This window comes from Hipposideros armiger, unplaced genomic scaffold (genome assembly GCF_001890085.2).
Source record: "Hipposideros armiger isolate ML-2016 unplaced genomic scaffold, ASM189008v1 scaffold_66, whole genome shotgun sequence".
In the NCBI taxonomy this organism is placed as follows: Eukaryota; Metazoa; Chordata; class Mammalia; order Chiroptera; family Hipposideridae; genus Hipposideros; species Hipposideros armiger.
The window spans coordinates 4,175,265-4,200,573 of NW_017731416.1; the positions used below are offsets into that span (position 1 = coordinate 4,175,265).

Below are 25,309 nucleotides of genomic sequence, written 5' to 3' on the forward strand. Positions count from 1 at the left end.
GGAAGAGTGCAATGATGGTGCCAACTTGGGCCAGTGAAGCGATGTCCTCCACAACTAGACTGAAGAACAAAAGGACAGCAACTTGTCTGTCCCCCTCCCCCAATTCCCCAATAAAATCTTTAAAAAAAAAAAGCTGAGACCTGGAAAAATAAACCAGGCTAGTAGGGGAGGAACCGAAAAAAAATATGACAGACCAAAGAAAAAACAATGAAGAAGGTTTGACATGAAAACTGCATTTGTAAAACTGATTGGAGTGGATATGGGCAGGGAGTGGGAGGAGGGAATAGGAGGCGAGGCCAACTCTATTAAAAAGTTAGAACCTTATCCTGAGAGCAGTAGGAAATTAAGTAGGGATTTTTAGTAGGTGAGTAACATGTTGAGATTTTCCCATTTTGGCTGCACTGTGGAGAATAAATTGGAGGAAAGCCGGAGAGGTCAGGAGACTAAGTGGTTAGATGTTGTGGTAGCTCAAACTAGGATGGTGGCACTGTAGTGGTGATGGTGGTCTGACTCAAGACATTTAGGAGATAGAATAAATAGGACTTGGTAACTTCTGGAATTTTGGTTTGAGCATTTGGGTGACTAGAGACTTTAGAAGGTTGACATTGGAGAAATAAACTTCTAATTAATTCAACTACTGGCTTTTCTGTTTTGGAACACTTTTTCTTCTGTTTCTTAGTTTTGTGGCACTTTGCTGGTGTTTGATTGGCTATTAAACTTTTCTCTGTTTAGTTCTTTTCTATCCTGAAATATTTCGTGGAAAAACAGATGATGTTCTGCAGTAAGATTATGATGGTTATCAAGCTTTGTTATATATTCCTTAGAGGACAAGGTGCCTAAAACCTGGGGAGTCAAGGTGGTTATTGAAATGAATGTGAAGTTTTGGTTCAGACTAGAGGTGTAGAAGAGCATAATGCAAAAGTAAATGTAGCCTTTTCTCCAATTCTCAGGGGCCGCTTCTTTTAACAATTAATGTATCTTTCTATTAAGTTTCTTATTTATCTTTCTCAAAAATGTTTAATGCATATACAAGCATATGATGTTTGTTTGCCTCCGCTCTGATGGAATACATACTATTTTGAACCTTGCTTTTCTTCATGTGATAATTATCTTGGAGATCTTCACATATAGTTTTACTTCATCCATTTATTTATTTAAAAGATTTTATTGGGGAATTGGGGGAGGGGAACAGTGTTGGGGAACAGACAAGTTGTTGTCCTTTTGTTCTTCAGTCTAGTTGTGGAGAATGTCACTTCATTGGCCCATGTTGGTATTGTGATCATTGCGCTCTTCCCGGCTGAGACAGATCGGTCACCAGCCTTTGGACAGCTGCTCACGCCGGCTGCCGGCCACTCACGGTAGCTCATGGCAGCCCACTGCAGCCCCACTGCAGTTTACGCCGACTCACGGCAGCCCAGCTGTTGTTCACCATCTTAGCTGTAGAGGGTGCAGCGTCACTGAACCATGTGGGATCTGAACCGGCGGCCTTGCTGCTCAGAGCTCGCGCTTCCAAGCCAACTCTTAACCAACGAGCCACTCGGCCGGCCCCTGTCTCATCTTTTAAAAGGCTTCCCCAGTATTTCTCTGAATGAATGTCCAGCTGTCTCTCATATCCATGGGGGATTGGTTCCAGGACTTCCCACAGGAACCAAAGCCTGCAGATGCTCAATTCCCTTATATAAAATGGCACAGAACAAGGCATACAGTCGGCCCTTCGGATCCGCAGATTCTCAGCTTTGGATTCCCAACTGCGGATGTGAAACATGGATATGGAGGGCCAACTGTACTGTAATTTATTTATTCAGTCTTCTGTTGGTAGACATTTTAGTTGTTTCTAGTTTTTTTCCCTCTGTAATACATTTAATTTTGTAGTAAACATGCTTGCATCATAGAGCTATCATGAAAGATGGATTTTAAAAGTTTCTGCCTAATGAATAATGGAGAAATTGCTCAAACTGTTGTGGTCGATATTTGTATATCACAACAAGCACTGGGATTATTAGAGTTAATTATATAGACTGACTCTGGGTGGTGAATACACAATGTGATGTATAGATGATTTATTACAGAATTGTACACCTGAAACCTATGTAACTTGACTAACAATTGTCACCCCAATAAATTTTAATTTAAAAAAGAATTATAAAGCATTACAATTAAAATAAAGTTAGTTTTATAATGAGGACAAAAAGGCATTGTACTTGGATGAGAAGGTTGTAATTCCCCAGATGTTTATTTAACTCTCCTATGTGAAGCACAGTGTTTTAAGTGTCCCTGCAGTAATCACAGAGAGAGTCCTCTTATCTTACAGATGAGCATCCTGAGAGCTGGAGAAGTGAAGGTGCTTGTGTAAGATAACAGTCTGTCAGTGTGTGGCCAGGCTGGAGTGTAAACCCTGGTTTGGCTGTTTCGGAGGCCCTTCTGCTGTTTCTGTACTGTTGGATGTGGGGAGTGGATTCTTGGTCTTAGCTTATTGTCTATTTGGTTGTGGGCCAATAGCCCATTGTATTAAGGCACTTGTGTTACTGCAGTTAGTCCTATTAGCATAATTCACAGATGTGCTCTATGTTTTTTCTGGAAGAACATGCTGATACATGTTAAAATAAAAACCCAGTGAAAGACAGTGTTTTCAAAGCAAGCTGAAATGTCTGTATTTCATGAGCCAGCCAAGAAATGTAACATGATAGTTTTATTGAAGTTTATAAATTCAGAAGTTGTGATTTGTGCTAGACTTGTCTATCTGAATTCCACAGAGTTCAGACTAGTGAGCCAGTTTCCATACTGACTGCCCGCTCTGGGTCCTGTCATCATTAGGGATTGCCTTTCCAGTTGCTCGTCATCTGGGTAGAACACAAACTTGCTGTGTGTGTGCACTTGTCTGTAATGGCACAGGGAAGAAGAGGAGGTGTACTGTTTTCTTGTTTGGTAAATGAGCCTGAATTCCTTATGGATGGGGATTGTTTAAAGAGGTGGGTACTAGCCATGGTTGCCTGAGCACTCTGCACAGGACCCCTTAATGAGTTAAGGTACACTTAAAAAAACTGGCATTCCTAGTCTGCATAAGCTGCCAGGACAGCACTTAGTTTACCAAATACTTGGATTGATTTTTTAAAATCATATATTTGTAGTAGAAGAGATAAAGGAATTGAAAGTAGTCATAATTTGTTTCTGTAAAAATCCCAGACTCTAAGTGAAGAAAAGAACAGGATATTACTTAACAGGAGGACTGAGTATGTAGATGGGGTCTTTTGAAAAATACTTAGGTTTTGTCATGGGCAGTAGATTTCTTCAGGCCCTCGGACCCCTGTGGTCCAGTTGCTGGGATGAAGCCTTTTTCATAGCCGTGTGGCGAGGCTTTTATTTGTGTTAAGTCTGACTTCTTGGTATGTCACCTGACAGTCAGATGAACATGGTTCATTGCTATTCTTAACCTGGACTGGCAGTTGTGCATAACTGGAGTTTTTAGGGATTTTGAAAAGTGGAACTGTTTATGAAAAATAGAGATGCCGCTAATGTACAGTTTAACTCAAGATGTTATTTTCAAATGTTAACATCAAAATCAACCCCAACTTAGTTAAAATTTGGTGATATGTTTGTTTTAAAATACCTGAAGTAAATTTTAAATGCTGAGATTTTAGATACACTTATTTTATCAAAAGTTGATTAAAATTATGGTGATAAATTTAGGACTTTTTGAGAATGTTTTAAGCAGGTGGTAATTATTATTTAAAAATATCTAATTTATGAATGTTATATGTGTGTCTTATTATTTTTCTGTCATTCACTGATCTTTTTCATGTTTACATAGGAACACTTACTAGAGATTTGGAAAGCAGTGTGTTTTTGTGTATTTGCCTTATATACATATTTCTGAGTAAAATTTAAATTAAAACTTGACATTTATTAGCTTATTGATCTTAATCCAGTTTTTCATAGTTAATGTTATTGTTTAATTTTACTGAAATGGACCTGAATTTATATGATAATGTTTTTGGTGCTCTGTGAACATCTTACTGTGTGTCTCCACTTAAGTCATTTATGACTTGAATTAGTAGTGAATTTAGACTAAGGTGTGTTGTTTTTATATTTTAAATGAATTCTATGAAAGTTTAAAAATATTTTTTCAATATGCATAACCAAGTTGAACAACTTGGATAGTGGCTCTCTGAGTTGTTTTAGCTGTTTTGAAAATATTTCCAGTGTCCCACTGAAGTTTCTAAGTTCTAAGGTACACAGAATTAATGTCAGAAAGTTAAAAGCCACATAGGTCAGGTATAGTATTTCCATTAGGTGTATGTGTTGCTAAAAAATACTAAGTAAATATGATAGCTGATATGATAGATGGTTTGCTGTCATTGTACAGAAATTTATTTTTGCTGAGGTTCTGTTTCACCAAGAATTCATGTTATAGATGCTTAATTTCCCTTCTCTGAAATCTTTATGTAAAATTTTACTTTGTGGGTATGATTTTGTACACGTTAAATTATGGAATAAGTATAAATGGATATGGGATCCTTAATTCTGGTAATACTTTATATTTTTATCTTAAAGTATTGTTTCACATGTGTTATCTAATTTGATGAAATGACAGCCAAGTAGCTGACTATACTTGCATTGAAATGTAAATGACAATCATTAGGATTTCATTAATATTCTGGGTATAATTGAATTTAGTATGCCTATACACAGATTAAATATTATCTAGTATTATTTTTTTATTTATTAGAATGTAGTTGGAGAAAAACAACGATGTAAACAGCCTATATAAAATCAAGATTTTTCTGATAAGAAAAAGGCCTAAATTGATAATTAAGTTCTTTGGAACTGAGATTAACAAATAAATCATGGGATTATTTTTCTGTCAGGTTAGAGAATTATAATTCCTTAGAGAAATAATTACATAAAGTCTGTACATATGGGCTTCCAACATTAAAGTGGTACCCCTTAAAAAAGCCATTCATTCATTCACTTGTTCAGCAAATTAATTGAAGTTGTATTATATTCCTTCTCTCTCCCAGCTTCTCATTATAGTATTTAGGAAGTTAACTGAAGCATGAAAAGCCAAAATAAAATATAAATTATAACTTGTGATTAACAAGTTGTCAATCTGGGAGGAATTTCCTCTATAATATCAGTTTGAATTATATTGAAATGCGAAATTGGTTCAATAATGACATCTTGCTACTGATCATCTTACCTGCTTAAGAAAATTTCTTTTAGGGCCAGCTGAGTGGCTCATTTGGTTAAGAGCTCGCTCAAGAGTTTGAGCTCTGAGCAACAGCGGTTCAAGTCCCGGTCCGAGCTGAGCAGCCGCTGAGCTGCCAACAGGTGGCAGGATGGCTCAGCTAAAAAAAAAAAAAAAAGAAAATTTCTTTTAAACACTTCTTTAATGTGATTCCTAGCAGAAATGCAGTGATATTCTCAGTAGTGATCTATGTTTTTTTCTTAATTGTTTTCAATATTTTAAAAACTTTCTACAGTGCAATTTTACATGTATTTTATGGTTCCTCTAATTTTCTATACATAGTTAATCTGATTGTGTATGTATCCTGACCTTAGGTCTTTTGACCCCTGAGTTGGGGAAGAGTTATTGAATTGGGTCCTCAATTCTACAAAAAAATTGAGTGCTGTCTGTAAACTGAGTAAATAATTGCATGATGCATACGGTCTGACAATTAAAGTCTGACAATTAAGTTTGACAACTTATTACAACAATGTTGCTAACCTTTTTTGATATCAGGGGGATTATTTATTATGAATTTGTACCAACTGGACAAGCAGTTAACCAAGTTTACTATTTGGAAGTGCTGAAAAGGCTGTGTGAACTTTTTGCCAACAATTCATGGCTCTTGCATCATGACAATGCACCAGCTTGCTCATATGTAGTTCTGTTTCTCATATATAGATAGATGTTCTTTTGATTAATACTATAGTGAATTTATAGTAGCTTTCGATCATAATACCTGTTACTGGATACTGAGTATCTAATAAAAGGTATCCTTTTATTAGAAATGATTGGAAATTGCTGCTATAGCTCCTGTGTTCACAATTATTATTTTTAAAAATACACAGGAAATATATCAAAAGGAAAATAAGCTCTCTCTGATACAATTGGGACTTCCAGATTAATGGAAAACGTCAATTGAAGTGAGGAATTTTAAAAACTGTACATGTAACATTTTATTTTTTAGCTTAAAACATATAAATATACATTCATTGCTGGTCCTTTGCTGGTCAGTATATTTTACAGAGGGAATGGTCAGTGTTATTTGTGCATTGTTGGGCCAAAAATTAAAATGTTGTGTAAAGTAAAAAAACATTGCAAGACTTACATACTTTGCTTTCAGGAGGCATATTTAAACATTGTCTATTATATTAGAAGATTTCTCTGAAGCAAAATCTTTCTACAGGTTTTTTAAAAACTCAAATTACTTTCCCCATGTACAGAAAATATTTCTCCAATTGAATATCGTCCTTTTGGCTATGATGTTTTGGAGTTCTGATGGTGTCCAGTTCTTGCCTTGTTGGTGTTAGGTTGGGAAAGCTTTTTGCTTGTCTCTTGTAGCCTAATTTAGCCTCACTTTCTCTCTCCCCCTTCCCTCCATAATTCACCTTTTACCAAACTCAGAGTGTTTTCCAGTACTGGGGGCTCTTTCTCTAATTCTGCATGCATAACTTTTAAAATCTGGCTGCCCTTTCTCCATTTCTTGCAAGAGCTTTGGGTGTTAATGGTTTCTCAGAGCTAGTCTGCATCATTGTGCATGTTTTCATTTCAGTGAGGCAGCAATGATGGATAAGGCTCAGGAAAGGACAACTAACATAGTATCAGGTACATAGTAGGCACAGTACAAATAATTATTGACCGAGTGAACTTAAAATCTTCAGGTGTGATAAGTGTACTGTGTAGTCAGATTATTCCAGACCCTTTGATGCTAAGTGAAAGAGAAAATGTATGAATGGTCAATTGGATTAGGAGTAGAGGAAGAGAAGAGACCAGTTGGTATTTATCCACAAGTGCATGAAATTCAATTTAAAGATGATTGATGAGGCAGAAGAGTTGGTTAAATGGGGGGGGGGAAATGTGAATTTTGTAATGTTTTCTTTAAGCGTGGCAATTATTAATGTGTTGAGATACAGACTAGCGATTAGCCTGGTGTTCCTCAACCATGTTTTTACATTATTGTCCCCCTAAGGAGCCTTTCTTAGATGTTTTTTCCCCTTAATCTCTCCGTTCCCCCTGCCCCCAATGAAATTCTAGTACGACTGTGCATTTACTTATGTATTGTGGCCCTTTGGAGGCCCATACCTATTATAATATCTAAAAATTTGTTTTGCCTCCTTCCTCTTTCTACTCCCACCCTTGTACCAAGACCCAAATTTGCCTCCTTGGAAGCCACCTTTGAGAATGCATGATTCAGACCTAAGTTGGTAGCCAGTAACATTGTTATAGTAATTCGTACAGTCTAACAAGGTGCAGTGTCATTGTGTAAAGGAGGTGTCTAGTCCAGCGTGTTTATTTTCTGTTAGCATTCTTTGAAGGTGTCAGATAAAAAACATGTGGAACAGATAAGCTGACATAAACTATAAATAACACCTTTGTAGAGTCTTTAAAATAGTTTGTGGTTCATCACAGTAATTTTCTTACTAATATTTAAATTAACATTATGCTGAACACAATAGCTTAATACTGAGGAAAGTTTTGCATAATATATAGATAATTTTTATGAATGGTGATGGTGTTCTTACCACTGTTAATGATTTTGCTTAGTTATGTCTTCAGTTACATTGTGATAAAAAGAGGCCACATGATGAAGTGGAAATCATGGTGGATTAAATATCAGAAGGTTTAGGTTCCAATATAATAAAGGATTATTCCAGACCCTTTGAGTGTTGATCAGAAGTGCGTACCAGTGGAAGATAAGAGATGAGAATGAAAGGAAGGGGGAAGACCCGCCAGCACGAACCAAAACAGTGACTTGAGGGGCCATTTTTGCTTCTCTTCCACTTTTTTCATTTGAAAAATGAGTAAATTTAAGGTGACTATGCATTTAAAATTATTTAAATTAAAGGAGTCACTGAGGTTATTGTTTGTTGTTGTGCAATATCATGTTCTAGTGTATGTGAAATATAATTAATTTGCCAGGCAACATTTTGGTAACAAATCTATTTACTCAATTTCATATCTATAAATTTCAGAATTTACAACTTCTTTCCATTAGAAGGTAAAGGGAATCAAGACTCTAAAAAACCTTGTCAATTTCAGGGACATGCTCTGCAGCAGCACAGATGTCTTCCCAGATAACTTTGACCAGCTTTGTTTTTGAACAGCAGTAACTCTAGGAATTTCTTTGTGAGACCAAAACAACGTCTCACAAGATTTCCATTTAAATATAAGGCTGTGTAGGGCCAGCCTAGTGGCACGTTGGTTAAGAGTTGGCTTGGGACGCCAGCTCTGAGCAGCAGGGCCCCGGTTTGGATTCCACGTGAGGGTCAATGACGCTGTGCCCTCTACAGCTAAGATGGTGAACAACAGCTCGACCTGGAGCTGGGCTGCTGTGAGTCGCCGCCGACAGCGTAGGCTGCAGTCCCTGCTGCAGTGGGCTGCTGGAAGCTACCATGAGTGGCCAGCAGCCAGTGTGAGCTGCCGTGAGCAGCCTCCCAGAGGCTGGCGAGCGACTGCCTCACTTGGGAAGAGCGCAATGATAATACCAACATGGGCCAGTGAAGCGACATCCTCCACAACTAGACTGAAGAACAAAAGGACAGCAACTTGTCTGTTCCCCTTCCCCCGATTCCCCAGTGCTGTTCCCCTCCCCCAATTCCCCAATAAAATTGTTTTAAAAAAATAAATAAAAAATAAATATAAGGCTGTGTGATTTTTATCTCTGTGTTTATCTTATTCAGGCATGTCCCAAAGTCGAAGTTTCTCTATAAGGATTGAGCCTTCTTCCTTTTTCAGATATACAGGTAGACAGACAGACAGACAGATCGTTTTCCTTCTTCTGCCTCTCTGGGGTAACAATCGATCTTGGTTGCCCATGATAATCTCAGTTTACTCCTGTGTGTTTAGGACTCTCTTTTACTTTCAAAACTTTGCATTTTAGATGGTCAATTAATTATATGTCATCCTTTATCTTCCCTTTTCACAGGGAAACCTTTCCAAGTAGCATATACTTACTATCCTTACTGTCTTAGCTCTTTTCCTTCAGTCCATTGCTATTGCTTTGTGACTAACCCCGACTCCACCCCACTTCTCCGCTGAAATGGTTCTTGCAAGAGTACCAAAGATCACCAAATTATTAAATCCCACCGGCACTTGTAGTCTTCATAAATTTTGGCCTTTCTGCAGCCTTCAGCACTGTGTATTATTCCTTTCTTCATCTTCATCTTCCTTGACCTTTTTGTTTGTTTGTTTTAAAGATTTTTTTTTTAATTGGGGAATTGGGGGAGAGGAACAGACAAGTTGCTGTTGGTTTGTTCTTCAGTCTTTTTGTGGAGGATGTTGCTTCACTGACCCAAGCTGGCACCATCATTGCGCTCTTCTCGGGCAAGGCCGATCAGTCACTGGCTTCTGGATGCCGTTCACAGCGGCTGCTGGCTACACACGGTAGCCCATGGCAACCCACTGCAGCAGGGGCTGCAGCCTACGCGGTCGCTGGTGACTCACGGCAGCCCAGCTCCAGGTCGAGCTGTTGTTCAGCATATTAGCTGTAGATGGCAGTGTCACTGGCCCTCATATGTGGGATCCGAACCAGGGCCCTCTGGCGTCCCACGCCAGTTCTTAATCAACACGCCACTTGGCCGGCCCTTCCTTGACCTTTGAAGTAACCTTTTACCATGGATTTCCTCTTTTGTTTCAGGCGGTCTGTCTTTACTATAATGTAAATACATAGTTTGATTATTTTTAGTGTTATTTTTTTCTCCCTACAATCCTGTCCATTTTAAAAATTGAGATACAATTTACATAAAATGCAGACATTTTAAGTGCATAATTTGATTAATTTTGAAAAATATATACATCTGTTTAACTACAACCCCAGTAAAGATGTAGAACATTTCAGTCACTCCTGACAGTTCCTTCATACACCTTTCTAGTCCATTCACCCACCCCTGGCCAACCACTGTTTTTTATTATTATTATTTTTATTAGTTTTGGGCCTACAAAACAATGTAATAGTTAGACCTTTATACCCCTCACAAAGTGATAACCCCTCTTGCCCAATCTACTACACCTCTGACATTGTATATAGCTTACAGTTCCACTGACTATATTCCCTATGCTGTACTCCACATACTGTGACTATATATATATATATATATACACACACACACACACACACATATACACACATGTGTATATATGTATATGTATATACACATATATGTATATAGGTGTATATATATGTATATATATACATATGTATATTAAATTATAGTTGACATTCATCTGAAGGTATACAGTGCAGTGGTCAGGCATCTACACTGTCCATGACATGGTCTCCCTAATAAGACAAGTGTCCATCGTATAGCCTACAAAATCTTTACAACATTATTGATTATATTCCCCAAACTGTCTTTTATATCCCCATGGGCCAACCACTGTTTTGATTTCTGCATGTAAATGGAATTACCAATATGTATGCTTTTGTGTTTGAATTTTTTCACTGAACAATGTTTTAGAGTTCATCTTTGTTATTGTGTATTTCTGAGTAGTATTTCAATGTAGGAATATATCATAGTTCGTTTATCCATTCTCCCATTGATGGTCATTTGAGGTGTTCCCAAGTTTTTGCTGTTAATGAATGAAGCTGCAAAGAACATTTCTGTGAAAGTCTTTGTTGACATGTATTTTCATTTCTGTTGGATATGTACCTATGAGTAAATGTACCTATTAGTAAAATTGCCGGGTCATGGCTGCCAAATATTTTCCAAAATGATTGTACCCTTTTGTAGTCATACCAACAATGCACGAGATTCCCAAGTGCTTTATATTCTTACCAGCAACTGGTATTATTGGCCCTTTTAATTTTAGCTATTTTATGGTTGCAGAAGGGTTATAATTTGCATTTTTCTGATGATTAATACTGTTAGCATCATTTCCATGTGCTTTGTTCGTTCACTCATATATCTCCTTATATGAAATACCCAAGTCTCTTGCCCATTTAAAAACTGGATTATTTGTCTTATTGCTTTGTAGTTCTTTGTAGGTTGTTTACAGGGCCTTTGTTAGTTATATACTTCACAAATATTCTTCCAGTTTTTGGCTGGCCTTTTTGTTTTGAAAACAACTCAGCCTTTTGATGTGCAGGTTTTAAATTTTGATGGAGTCCAATTTTTCAATTTTTTCTTATGCTTACTAATTTTTGTGTCTTATTTAAGAAATCTTTGTGTACCCAAAGGTTGCATAGATATTCTTCTTTTTCTATCTAAAAGCTTTATAATTTTAGCTTTTATACACAGTCTTAATTTGAATTAACAGAGTATACTTTATAAATGCTTAGCCCTCCGTCGGGCGCAGCTGAGCTCACAGATTCATTGCACACAAAGATGCTGTTTATGAAATACGTCTCTACTGTACTAAGTCACAAACAGGACTGGCGATAGATTATGGTAGGGGGGAAGATACAGAAGTGATGAGTCACGATACTTAAGTTAACTGTTAGATATTTGAAAATTTTTGTGCAATGAATCTGTGAGATCAGTTGTGCCTGATGGAGGGTTAAGTAAGTTAGGGAGAACAGCATTCTAACTTTTTTATTATTGTTGAGCTGTATTTTATATACTATAAAATTCACCCTTTTAAAGTGTGTAGAATTCAGTGGCTTTTTGTAGTCACGGAGTTGTGCAACCATCTCTCATTCCAGAACATTTCATCATCCTATAAAGAAAAGAAACCCTGTACATATTGCAGGTCATCTCCCCTTGCCCCCACCCCACCCTTCCTGGGCAGCCACTAATTCACTTTCTGTCACAATGGATTTGGCTATTCTGGACAGGTCATATAAATGGGATCAAACAGTATGTAGCCTTTTATGACTGGCTTCTTTCACTTAGGCATACATAATGATTTCAAGGTTCATCCATGTTGTAGCCTGTATCCTTTAAATAGCCAAATAATATTCCATTGTATGGATATACCACATTTTGCTTATTCATCAGTTGATAGATAGGCCTTTTTAACTTTGTAAAGAAAGCTCGTTTTATTTTTTCATATTGTGGAATATTATAGTTCAATCCATGTACTCATGACATATTTATTTAATGCCTGTAGTGTTGCCTTTATTTAAGGGTATGTAGTTTTTACTGATTTAATATACTTAGGACTAGGGATTCGGAGATGAATAAGCTTTGCCCTCAGGGAGGTTTATTTCTAATGGAAGAAACAGGCATGTAAACAAATAACATTTCCAGTATAATGTAGAAAATACTATTAGCATTACAATCTAAAATAAGTGTAATCTCAGAAGTCAGCACTAACTCTACTGGAGGAATTAGTAAAGGCTTCCAAGGAAGTGACATTTGAGCTAGATCTTTAAGAATGAGTAGGCATTTGCCAAGGTGGTTGAGGATATTTCAGGTAGAAGAAGTTGCTCGTACCAAAGTCGGAACTCTGAAGCAGCCCAGTATATCCTGGCACCTCTGAGATCAGCATGATGGTATTATGGGTAACACGGAGGAGTTCTGGAAAGGCAGATCAGGGCCTGATTGCGAACATTTCTACATCTAAGCAAAGTACTTTGGAGGTGATTTTTTTGGGTGCTTTGGAGACCAAACGGGTTTGGATGAATGAAATGGGGGTCACTGCTAATTCAAGGTCTGTTGGAAGACCTCACATCCAGGAAAACCCAACTTCTCATTTTTTCCAGAATTTTGTCCACATAGGCATTTAAAAAATGAATATATCTCTCCTACTCCCACACTGTCCTCTTACTACCTCCTCTGTCACAGTCTGTTGATTACCTGTTTTGATTTATTTCATCTGTCACTTACCTAAAATTATTATGTTCATTTATTTCTTAGCTACTGCGTCTCTTGCTTCCAGAGCAGGTTCTTTATTATCTCGCCCCAACCAATGTTTGGCACATAGTAGGCACATATCTGTATCGAATGAATGAATGAACTGTTGTACCTCTTATATCTTAAACTTTAATATTCTATCCTGTGGTTATAGTTCCTATTGCTTATCTCCCTACCTCCCCACTATACCTCTTGATGTTATTTCAGCACTTTGACCACACTGCCTCCATTTTCTTCAAATCTTCTAGCCTCCAACCTTCACTGTCTTCCCTAACTAGCTTAGATTCCACTCTCATCATGTCAGCTATATTTCTAAAGCTAGTGAATGCTTTTTAGTGACTGTCATGGTATTTCTTCTTCCTCTCTAAAATGCTTTTCTTTCTTGTTTTCCATGAGACCACTTTCCTGATTTTAATCCTATGTCTATCCGTTCTTTTACTGTTTCCTTTGCATAACATCAAAGCACAGTTTAACAAAAGCAAATCATTGTGGTCTAAGGATGAATCTCTGGTTTAGCTCGAATGTCTAGGGTCTTCCATCAATTTCTAACACAAGGACATTTGCTAAGGATTAGACAGGAGAAAGCTAAAATTGTATTTACTATCAAGAATTTGGGATGAAGATGTTTTATGTTGCCAGTTACGAGATTTTTTTAAACATGCATTGGTAGAGTTAAGGTTAAGATTTTCTTAAGGAAATGAAGAAACCCAATCAAGAGCTATGACTGATGGATTGTGGGGAATTGACCATTCAGCCTAATGTAACTAATGACAAACAGCTCTTGGAAAAAGGCAGTTCTCTTGTTTCTTAGCAACTATCCCATCAATTGTAGTGTGCTCAGCTCATGAGACCATTATCTACACCACACAGCTTACTGATTTCTCTCTTTCCCTTTTCTCCCTATCTCACTCCATCAACCTTTTTATTTATGAAATAAATACATAATAGAAGTACATAAAACAAATGTGTTAGCTTTTTTTTTTTTGTACTGTAAAATGAACATCCATTAAGCACTGTCCAGTTAAAATACAGAACATAGTAGTGCTCCAATCCACCTGGTATGTCCCTTCCTGGTTACACTCCCATATCACCTCCACCTTACTCCCAGACATAACCACTCTCCAAACTTTGAAGCCACCACTTCGTTTTCCTTATAGTTTTAAAAACTGTGCATTCCTAGATAAAACTTGACCTGATTTAAACCTTTGTATAAATGGAAAAGTACATTGTGTGTGTGTGTGTGTGTGTGTGTGTGTGTGTGTGTGTGTGTGTTTGTGTTTGTCATTGTTTGATTTCTTTTGCTTATGGTCCATCCATGTTTTTGCCTATAGCTGATGTTTGTTTATTGTGTTCGTTGTGTAGTATTTCGTAGTCTGAATATACCATAATATATTTACCCATTCCACTATTTAAATTGTTTCCAGTTTTCAACTGTTATGAAAAGTGCTGCTATGAACATTCTTATATAATGGTAAACTTTTCTGGAATGGAATTGCTGGAGTTAACTTCAAGTTTACTAGATTTTTGTCTATTTAGTATATAATTTAGAAGGTTATTCTCTTTGGTTATTCTCCAAAGAGATGGTGCCAATGTTTACTCAGACCAGCTGTATGTTAGAATTTCCACCCTATTTATGATTCATCAATTTTTTACTTATTGTTTTATAAATACTTAATTACTGTTATTTAAACTGAAAACTCTTTTTGTTTTTACATTTTCATATTAAAAAAACAGTAACAAAACTATTTAAAAATGTGGCTTAACCTTAATAATATCTGAGTCCATGACATGAAATCAATACGTATTTTTGCAGTATTCTTTAATTTTTAAGTTAGCTATTTTTAGGTTAATATGGGATGACTATATTTTATATACACTGAGTGATATTTGCCACAACTTTTATTTTTTAATCTAAAATGTCAGCTGTATAAGTTTTCAGCCCTAAATAGTTGTATTTTATAAAAAGCTCTCTCTATATTTTTGGCAATAATACAACTTTGGGTTTTGTTATACAGGTTTTATTTCTGGAAATTTATGTGGAATATTTATTAAAATAATTCTAATGGATCTTTATTTTTCTTTAAAGTTGGCCTCTGCCAGAGTTTGATCCAAGCCAAATTCGACTGATTGTATATCAAGACTGTGAAAGACGAGGGAGAAATGTCTTGTTTGACTCCAGTGTTAAGAGGAAAAATGAGGACATATCAGTATCGGTGAGCATCATTATTGATTTGGTTGAAATTTAATGTCAGATATTTTAATTCAAGAAAGTGGGTAAAATTTCAATTATGTTACTTTTGTTTGTCAGTACAAAACATCTTTGCCATGCTTTTATAATTCAGAGCCCTGATTTTGAGAATTTTTAAAGGAAAAGAAAGTTGCCTTATTTGTCATCAGTCTAGTACCAAAGAACATTTTAGTTTGACATTTATTTCCTTATGTAATTATATTGAGAGATATGACTAGAGCTATAGGGATCCTTAGAGGATCTGGTCCAAACCTTTCATCTTACAGTTGTGGAAAGTGTGACCTAAAGAAATGAAATTGTCTGAAATTATTTGTCTGAAGGTGCTAAGCAAGTTAAAATCTGCAGCCCTTAATCTGTCATGTTTTCCCTACTCTACAGTGGTAGCAAGAGCATCTATTCTGTTCCTTTCAACATTTTATTTTGAAATATTTTATGACTACTGTAGCAGTAGTGCTACAAGTAATGGACATTCACTTGGTCATCCCAGAAAACCTAGGCGATTGTGGTTATCTCTACTGTGGTTATTGCCGTTGCACTTTCTGGCATAAAGATTCAGTCCAATGGACCTGTAATCTGGAAATGCAACCCTGGAATTGTGTCTTCCCCCCCTCCCCTAAAATGGCAATTTTCACTAGTGTTTCAGTAAACAACTGAAAACAAAATACTTTGGGAAAGCTTTTCCTACCAGTAGAATTGTCCGTTAAAGCAAACAAATATTTATTTTTGAGATTCAGGAGTTTGTATTTGAGATTTTTCTGTTCTTACAAAAGTTGGATCTTTTGGCCATAGTCTGTGGTCCTGTTTACAGCTCCATCCTCAGCGTCTGCTGCAGTGTCATGTAATATCAAAGGTACATTTTCTGAGTTACTTTGATTGCCAGATTTACTGTGTCCTTGTAATTACTAACACATTTCTCAATTTTCTGGAGTTTGTGCTTTGTTTAGGTTTCGTAGCCATTATCTGGACACTTTTTTCAATCTGATAAGAAGTAAGCATTGCAAAATGTTCTTAAAGTATCATTTATTTGTGCAGATAACTAAGTATCTACTAGCCACTTGGAAATTTAGCAGTCTCTGCCCTCTTGGTGCCTGCAGTTAGTCACCCTTTAGAGGAGGTGGACATTGAATAAATAAATACATGGATTAATAATTCCAAATTGTAATTAAATATTGTGAACAAAACATACAGAATGCTTATGAGATTCCACAGGAAGGAACCCAATTCACTATTTTGGGTGTAGGGGTGTTGAGGAAGGTCTTAACGTAGAAGCAAAATTCAAGCTGAGATCTTAAGAAACTTAAAGCATGGCATGGGGGGGTGACTATTCCTTGTAGTAAGATCAGAAAATGTAGTACAAAGTGACTTAGGAGTTTGGTGAATTAAAGGAACTAAAAGAAGGCAAGTCTGGCTGAAATGATAGTAGCTAGAGAAGAAGCTGGAGACAGATGGAGCAGGAGCCAGTGTATTTAGGCCCTCATAGGTCTCTGGGTTAGAAATTTGGATTATATCCTAAATGCAGAGGGCACCATTAAAGGGATTTGGTTTACATTTCACAAAAATCATTTTGGTAGAGAGCCCAGAAATAGACTCACACAGATATGATCAATTAGTTTATGACAAAGGAGCCAAGAATATGCAATGGGGAGAGGATAGTCTTTTTCAATGGATGCTGTTGGGACACCTGGCCAGCCACATGCAAAAGAATGAAACTGAACCATTACCTCAGACCATATGCAAAACTAAGTCAGTCATAATGGATTCAAGACTTAAATGTAAGATCTGAAACCATAAAACTCGTAGAAGAAAGCATAGAAAGCAAGCTCTTTTGACATGAGTTTTGGCAGTAAGTTTTTGGATTTGATACCAAAAGTAAAGGCAACAAAAGCAAAAATCAACAAGTGGAACTACATCAAAATGGAAAGCTTCTGCACAGCAAAGGAAATCATCAACAAAATGAAAAGGCAACCTACCGGATGGGAGAAAATATTTGCAAATTATATACCTGATGAGGCTAATATCCAAAATATATAAAGAACTCATACAACTCAATAGTGAAAACCCCAACCAATCCAATTTAAAAAATGGGCAGAGGATCTGAATAGACATGTTTCCAAAGAAGACATACAGATGGCCAACAGGTACATGGGAAGATGCTCAAATCACTAATCATGGAAATGCAAATCAAAACCATAATGAGAAATCACCTCACACCTTTTAGAATGGCTATCATCAAAAAGACAAGTGTGGGTTAGGATGTGAAGGAAAGCAAACTCTTGTGCACTGTTTATGGGAATGTAAGTTGGTGTAGCCACTATTGAAATCACTATGAAGTTTCCTCAGAAAATAAAAAAATAAAAAATAGAACTACCATATGATCCAGCAATTCCACTTTTGGATATTTATCCAAAGAAAGTAAAAACACTAATTTGAAAAGGTATTTGAACCTTTACGTTCATTGCAGCAGCATTTGCAATAGCCAAGACTTGGAAACAGCCTAAGTGTCCATCGATAGATGATTGAATAAAGAAGTGGTACATACATACATTGGAATATTATTCAGCCATAAAATAGAATGAAATCTTGCCATTTGCAACAACATGGATGGACTTTGAGGGCATTATGATAAATGAAATAAATGAGAAAGAGAAAGACAAACGTGTATGTATGGTCTCACTTATATGAGGCATTTAAAAAGAACTGAATCTATAGATAACAAAGAACAGACAGGTGGTTGTGAGAGGTGGGTGAAATGGGTGAAGTGGGTCAAAAGGTACAAACTTCCAGTTAATGAAATAAGTCACGTGATATAATGTACATTATGATGATAATAGTTAATAATACTTATTATATATTTGAAAGTTGCTAAAAGTACATCTTAAAATTCTCATCAGAAGAAAAAAATTTTTGTAACTATACATAGTGATGGATGTTAACTATACATATTGTGGAGATCATTTCCCAGTATATACAAATAACGAATCATCATGTTGTACACCTGAAATTAATGTCATTTGTCATTTATATCCCAATTTTCAAAATATAGTGAAAAAAATCATTTGGGGCTGCTATGTGGAGAATGGTTAGATGTGGGTGATGAGGGAGAAGAAAGTGTTTTGGTGGAACCAGCCTTTGATTTGAATAGCTGGGCGGTGAGATGCCAAAGAGTCATAGAATTATAGATGGTTAAGCAGACAGTTGAAATCTAAGGGTAGCTGCAGAAGTGCTAAGCATGTCTTCTTTTTATTTATACTGCTGATAGCTCTTCAGAATTGGGCTGAGTCTGATAAATTGACAGTTGATTAATCAGTACTGTTTTGATTATTTTTTTTAGCAAATACTGATTGAGGTGTTTTTTTTTTTTTGTTCTTGATAGTGTTCCAATGAATTACAGCATATGACCTCTCCTTTACTATTTATCTCAATGCTGTTCATTGTGTGTTTCTTCAGCACTCTTCCTTTTTATCTTAAACAGCCTTGTGATTCTGGACTCATGCCATTTCTTAAACCCTTTTTGTTCACCTTCTCTGGGGTAGTGTTTTGTTAGGCTCACTAGCCTTCTCTTTTGCTGATGTCTTCCTTCTTCCCTCTGTTAGCGTTTCTTCTTTGCCTGCAAACATTCACAAAGCCTCTTACCCAACACCAGCAAAATAATTTTCCTTTTACTTTCTCCTTTGTATGTGTTCTTCTGTCTTTTTTTTTCTGTCTTTATCCCTCTCAGCCTTCCTTCTCGGTATCTGCTGGTGTCTCTCTCTGTCAGGTTGTCTTCAGTGTCACTTCTCAGACTCTCCTTTCCACCTCTTGGTCTCTCTTCTGTTTCTCTTCGTCTCTCTGTGTCTCAATAGTAATCTGTGTACTGGCTCTAATCTCATACCAACCACTCATTCCTCATTCCTCTGACATCTTCCTGTAAGCCTACTTCTTCTTTTTAAAAATTTTCTCGAGATTCATCAGTGACTGGAAATCACAGCTTTGAATAGCCCTAGTCTCATTTGTCATGTATGTCCTCAGACTACATGCCATCTCCCTAAATGAAGATTTATCCTCTTTCAAGGTTCATTTTATCAGAACTTTATGAATCCTTTTTGATTCCTCTAGGTATATTTCTTTTCTCCTCCATTAGAATTCTAATAATCCTTTGCTGTCTTTCATAGACTTCTGTATTATAGCTATATTTATATGTGTACTTGTTATTAAACTAGGGAAAAAAACAAAGTACTAAAAAATTTCTCTGTTATTCAACTTTGTTTCCTAAACTGCACACTGCCTCACATGTTTTAAGTACTCAGGACATATTTGATCAATTGTAATTACAGTTAGGAAGTTTATTGTCAAAATCCTGGAAATACTTTCATGAAGATTTCATATGTTCCTTTTAAACACTACAGAACACCTTGAAATGCCCATTGTTTCCCCCAATTGCAAGTTGTTTGATCTTTCCATAATTTTTTCATTTACTTTATTGTGCCTGTGCAATTGGAACATCAAATCATGTGGATTCTGTAAGGGCAAAGGAAAACTATGTTATATAAATGATAATTTTAAACTTATACAAAATGTTGGATCCATACATACTGATGAGATAATTTAGGCCTTAGCAGTTTGCTGACTGAAGGTAAATCGTTCAGCCTTGTCTTTGCACAGCAACCTTCCATTTAGATCTGATAAGTGTGGAAGTCACTGCTTACGTCTTTTATTTTTCTTAGTTTAAAACAATCTACAAGAGAGAATAAGGATTATAAATGGCCATATAATTTACGAAAAGTTTTTATTTAGAAAAAGTTCTATCTTAACATTGAGAAAATAATACCATGAATTATAAATGGGAGAACCAAGCATTAGAATGTGAGTTCTACCAAATTGCTTTACTGTGCTCCCTTTACCAAAAAGAAATTAACATTTCTAATTTAATTTTCAAATAACAAATGTTTCAAATAACAGTTCTAATTTGAAAACATCTATAAATTTCTTAGGCAATTTGATATTAGCCTGATTCTGAATTTCAGGATTATGTTTGAAAGCTATCAAGTAAAAGTAGAAGATACTAACACTTGGGTTTACTAAAGAAGTTCGAGTGTAATTAATTGGATCAAAATCAGATTAATGAACTTTGTTTACTTTGAAACTACATCAGCATTAAGATATGGCCATTGTAAAAATACTTATTGAGGTCCCTTTAAATAAGACACATGACCGTTTTCTTTGTAAAGATGATAGATGATCATAATTTAGTTTATTGAGTAGCTTTCATGTGGGATGGGAGGGAAGGCAGTATTTTACAATGAAATACTGATTCATTTCTGGGTTCAGTTGAACCAAGGAATTCTCTTTGAAGAACATGACATCACCTTGTTGTAGGATAAGCAGATCATTTCTGTATTTCCACACAAAGCTAATACTGTGTATTTAGAGGATATTTAATGGGTTTGGAGAGGAAATGAGGGAGCTGTGTATTTTATTACATTTTAAATTCTGTGATTAGTGAATTACATAAATGCTTTGATTTGCTTTAGAAATAAAGTACTTTGCATGCCTAAATATTGTTTTATAATGCTGGAATAAAATTTATTAATCAATGTATAGCTTTCTCAGAACATATATTTTGTAACTGTTATGTTCTATGAAAAATGACTGTTGAACTTTAAAACCTGATTAAATTGAATACATTCAGTGATTTTAATAAAGGAACTTAGCTTGTTTGCAAAAATTTATTTTTTGTGTGTGTTCGACCCTCAGACCTTATTATCCTATAGCTGAAATGTAAAAATTATTGAGATGTGGTTTCTTTGAACACTGATATAGCCAAATGGATCCAGTTTGGTTTGATCACATGATACTATCATTATTCTGGACATTGTTTATGTTTTAATGATAATGCAGTGCTATTTCATGAGTTCCCTGTGAAGTTATATGATTATTCACGTTTCAGCCTTCATTGGTTATACACAAGGATAAAGTTGTACATCAGAAAATTCACATAACTTTGGAAGGGTGAATACAAATTACAATGTGTGAGGGTTTGTTCACTCTAAAGCATTGTACAAGTGTTAATAGTTGAGGCTTAATTATGATACCAGATTTGGAACATAAGATTTGATTAAGTAGTTGGAGCTGTATAAAAATTAATATACACCAATCAGTAAGCTCAATATATACAAATAGCTTTCAATTAGAAGATATGAAGTAAGCCAAAACTCGATTTAAAATAAGTTTTTAAAAGTACATGTGCAGAAACTTAACAAAACCTATATGTTTAGAACTTTCAAAAGTCTCCTGAAGTACATAAAAGCTACTTGAGCAAATGGAAAGGCAAAATATATTCTTGGATAATTCTCAGTGTCATAAAGTTTTCCATTCTTTTTAAGTTACTTTGTAAAATGTTGCTATCTCAATAAAAATGCCAACCATATTTATTTATTTGGTGGGGCGTTGTGTCTGGAACCAGACAGCATAGTCTAAAAAAGTTCAGATAGAAAAAATTTGCAATAATGTTTGGAAAACAAAAGAAGGGCAGTGGGGATGACCAAACCTTACCAGATTTGGAAATATACAGTAAAGTCTCCATCATTAAAACAATATGTTATTGTCACAAAAATAGAGAGACTAATGGACCAAAATACAGGATCAGAAATAGATCCAAATACATGCAGGAATTTAGTGTTTGATAAATCATCTTAAATCAATAAGGTAAAGATTAATAAATGATATAGAGACAATTAGATGGCTATTTAGAAGAAAGATAAATTTGGATTTATAGCTCAAGTGTTAAACATTTAAATGCACAAAAATAAAACTACAACATTAGAAAAAAAATGAGTGACTTTGTATATAACTGTGTAGTTTAGAAGACCTTGCTAGCTACAAATTAAAATCCAGAGGCCATAAAGTAAAGACTGATAAATTTGACAAACAAATTTAAAAAAAAATGTGTGGTGAACAAAATAAAGCAAAAAGAAACAAAAAAGAAAACACCACCATAAGGAAAGTTAAAAGACAAATGATACCCTGGGAAAACACTTTTACAATCTAAAACTAAGTGGCCAATCTTTCTAGTTCCTAGAAATCAAGACAGGAAAACCACCTAGTAGAAAATTGGGTGAAGAACAAGAGCAAAGAGTTCACATATGAATGGCCATTACATATTTAAAAAGATTGTTACTCTCATTCATAGTAAAGGAAATCAAAATTAAAACTACTGTGATGGTAGTTCTTTCCTTTTAGAGTGGCAATAACCCAAACTTTGAATGACAAGCAAGACTTTGCTGTTAAAGTGAGTGAAATGTACAATTTCCATGGAGGGTAATTGGAAATATCTTCCAAAATTATATGTATTTATGTTTTGACCCAGTAGTTCAACCTGCAATGTCATTAACAAATGACTGGTTAAATAAGGTATAGTATATTTACACACCGGAATACTGTGCAGCTGTACTTAAAAAAAGAATGAGGAAGATTAGTAAAAATAGATGGAAAGATTCTCCAGGACATTAGTGTAACATAAAGCAAGGGCAGAACTGAATTACTTACCTTTTCTGTAAGAGAGAAGGAAAAGTTATATCATGCTTACAGGAGGTCAGACAATTAAGTTCGCGAACTCATCCTAGAAGAAGGGCTACACACCTCATTGCTGGTATGGTCACCTTCAAAGTACTCGAAAATATTGATAGATACAACTTATATAAACAAAAGGCCTTTGAGGTGGGGTCTCAATAATTTTTAAGAGCATAAAGGTGTTTTGAGACCAAATAATTTGAAAACTCCTGCAGTATATTATTGTCACTAGTAATGAACTTTGTGTAGACCATAGTAATATAGAAAAATCCCCATAACTTAATAATGTTGGTGAGATAAGTACAATACAAACGCCACAAATATTATTATAGTTGTGAGACAAAAAATATAAAACATTATTGGAGAGAATATGGTAAAATGCAAATAGTCATTATATTTAGGTTATATTATTTTGAATGATTTTATCTTTGATTTTTCCAAGGGTTTTTATACTATTAAATTTGTGTATGGCTAAAAATCAGTTAAAGTATGAATGAGGATAATATCTCTTTCAGAAACTCTGTAGTGATGCTCAAGTTAAAGTCTTTGGGAAATGCTGCCAACTGAAACCTGGAGGAGACAGCTCTTCCTCTTTAGATAGTTCTATGACTTCATCTTCTGATGCAAAAGACCAGTGTCCTAAGTACCAGGTAAGATCACTGATGTCATTTATTTATTAATTGATTCACAGCTATTTTTGAACATCTACAATATGTTGTGCACTATCAAAGGAACTGGGGATGTAACATGGACTAGTTTTCACGGTCCTAGAGTTTACATTGTAGCTGGAGAGGCAGATAATTAAATAAGTGTATGAACTTTGATAAATTTTAAGATAAGGGAAGTACAAAGAACTGTGGGCATAGGTAGCAGGGGTATTTTCTCTACCTTTTATTTCCCAATTCAGATTTTTGGAGGTACCAGAATAATTTCTTATTTTATAAACTTTTAAATTATTGAAACATGAAGATAAATATAAAATAATTATACAATTTGGCTATAGTGTGAAGTTGAAGTGTGACAGGAAGTATACACAATTAGAAATGTGCATTTTTATTTTCAAAAGTAATGTGACTTCTTTAAAAATACAGAATTAAATCAGCAACTACATAGGAACTGCTGTATAAACTTGTTATATTATACATAACATCAGTGGTTTGGTTTCATACACCTGATGTGACTTATTTGTGTCAGCCAAGCTTGCATGAATGAATCACAAATATTTCATGTTTAGCAGTACCAAAATGGAATCGTGGGCTTTTTAATGATTTGTAATTAGGCAATTGTGTTTGGATGGAAATTGGCCCTTATACCACATCAATGTGACAGTATATGTGAAAGAATTCTGAAGTCACTAAAACCCACATATTTATTAGGAGGCACTGAATAGTTCCTCCATTTCTCCTTCGCCTTCAGCGTGATACCTTCACAAGTCCTAATAGTGCTGTGCTATGTAATGTCTTCATAGTCATGCCAGTTGGACATTTTCTAATTTGGTCAATTGTGCAAACTTGCCTTTCTTCCTAATAATATACAGTTAAAAATGAATATGGATCCAGATTTTTAGAAACCCTGAAACAGTGAGTGACTGTAATTTTATTTTGCATCAAAACGCCTAGAGACTTGCTTTTTTTTAAGGTACAGATTTCCAGGTCATGCGCCCAGATATTCTGATAGGTTTAGTATGGTCCTGGAAATCTGCTTTTTTAGCAAGAAGACATTGAATTATTGTAGCATATAGTTTACTACACTTGATAAAATGTGATTTCAGGTAACTAGAATATTATTTTTTACACAGATTATCATAGATTATTAGCTCCCATCAATGAGTACTTGCAAAAAATTGACCTTTCAAATAAGGGCCTTTTTAATAAAAGCATTAAAGATGATAGCACTTCCTTAATTATGACCTTCATTATAGATTGTTACATTAAAATATATAACATGTCAGTGAAATTCATAGTAACTATTTGGTAGATATTAAAGAAAACCTTTAATAGCAAACTGTATGGTCTTATAAAATGTAAACACTAATTTATTTTTACTGTATTTTCTTAGGATTTTTTTCTATTTATAGTAGTAAAATCTGTAAATGCTTTGATATTTAAATTCATATAGCTTGCTTTATGTAAGAAATAATAATTTTAGTCAAAATAAGAATGGAGCTAGAGACATTATAGCAAAAATGTGCTTGTAAGAGAAGGCTCTCATTTCTGTCATTAACCAGCAGCAATTTAGGTTTGACAAGCAAGATTGGCATTGATCTTTAAAAAAAAAAATCAAACTACTTGATTATTAAAATTATTCTACTCTATTTCTAAAATGACACTGTTGCGTACCTAAACCCCTGTGCCTTGAAATAAAAATTTTATCGCAACCAAATCCCAAGAATAGATGAGTTGCTTTTTAGCAGCCTAGGTATATCAGAAGTGATTTTTTCCTTTAAAAATTAGCTTTGTGCTTTTATTAAAACAAGATTAAGACTGAGAAAGAAAA

The 25,309-nt window shown here is 35.2% G+C and overlaps 1 protein-coding gene across 3 annotated transcripts in view; it reads left to right on the forward strand.

Moving 5' to 3' along the window:
* Nucleotides 1-25,309, forward strand: part of FNIP1 (folliculin interacting protein 1) — a 111,459-nt gene that overhangs the window by 28,448 nt on the left and 57,702 nt on the right. For 2 of the 3 annotated variants that reach the window (XM_019642211.1, XM_019642213.1), the window contains exons 2-3: nucleotides 15,104-15,230; nucleotides 23,329-23,463. In XM_019642211.1, the coding sequence (XP_019497756.1) occupies nucleotides 15,104-15,230; nucleotides 23,329-23,463 (262 nt within the window). Of the gene's footprint in view, nucleotides 1-2,931; nucleotides 2,970-15,103; nucleotides 15,231-23,328; nucleotides 23,464-25,309 lie in introns of those variants that run through there. The other variant, XM_019642212.1, reaches the window with a different exon arrangement.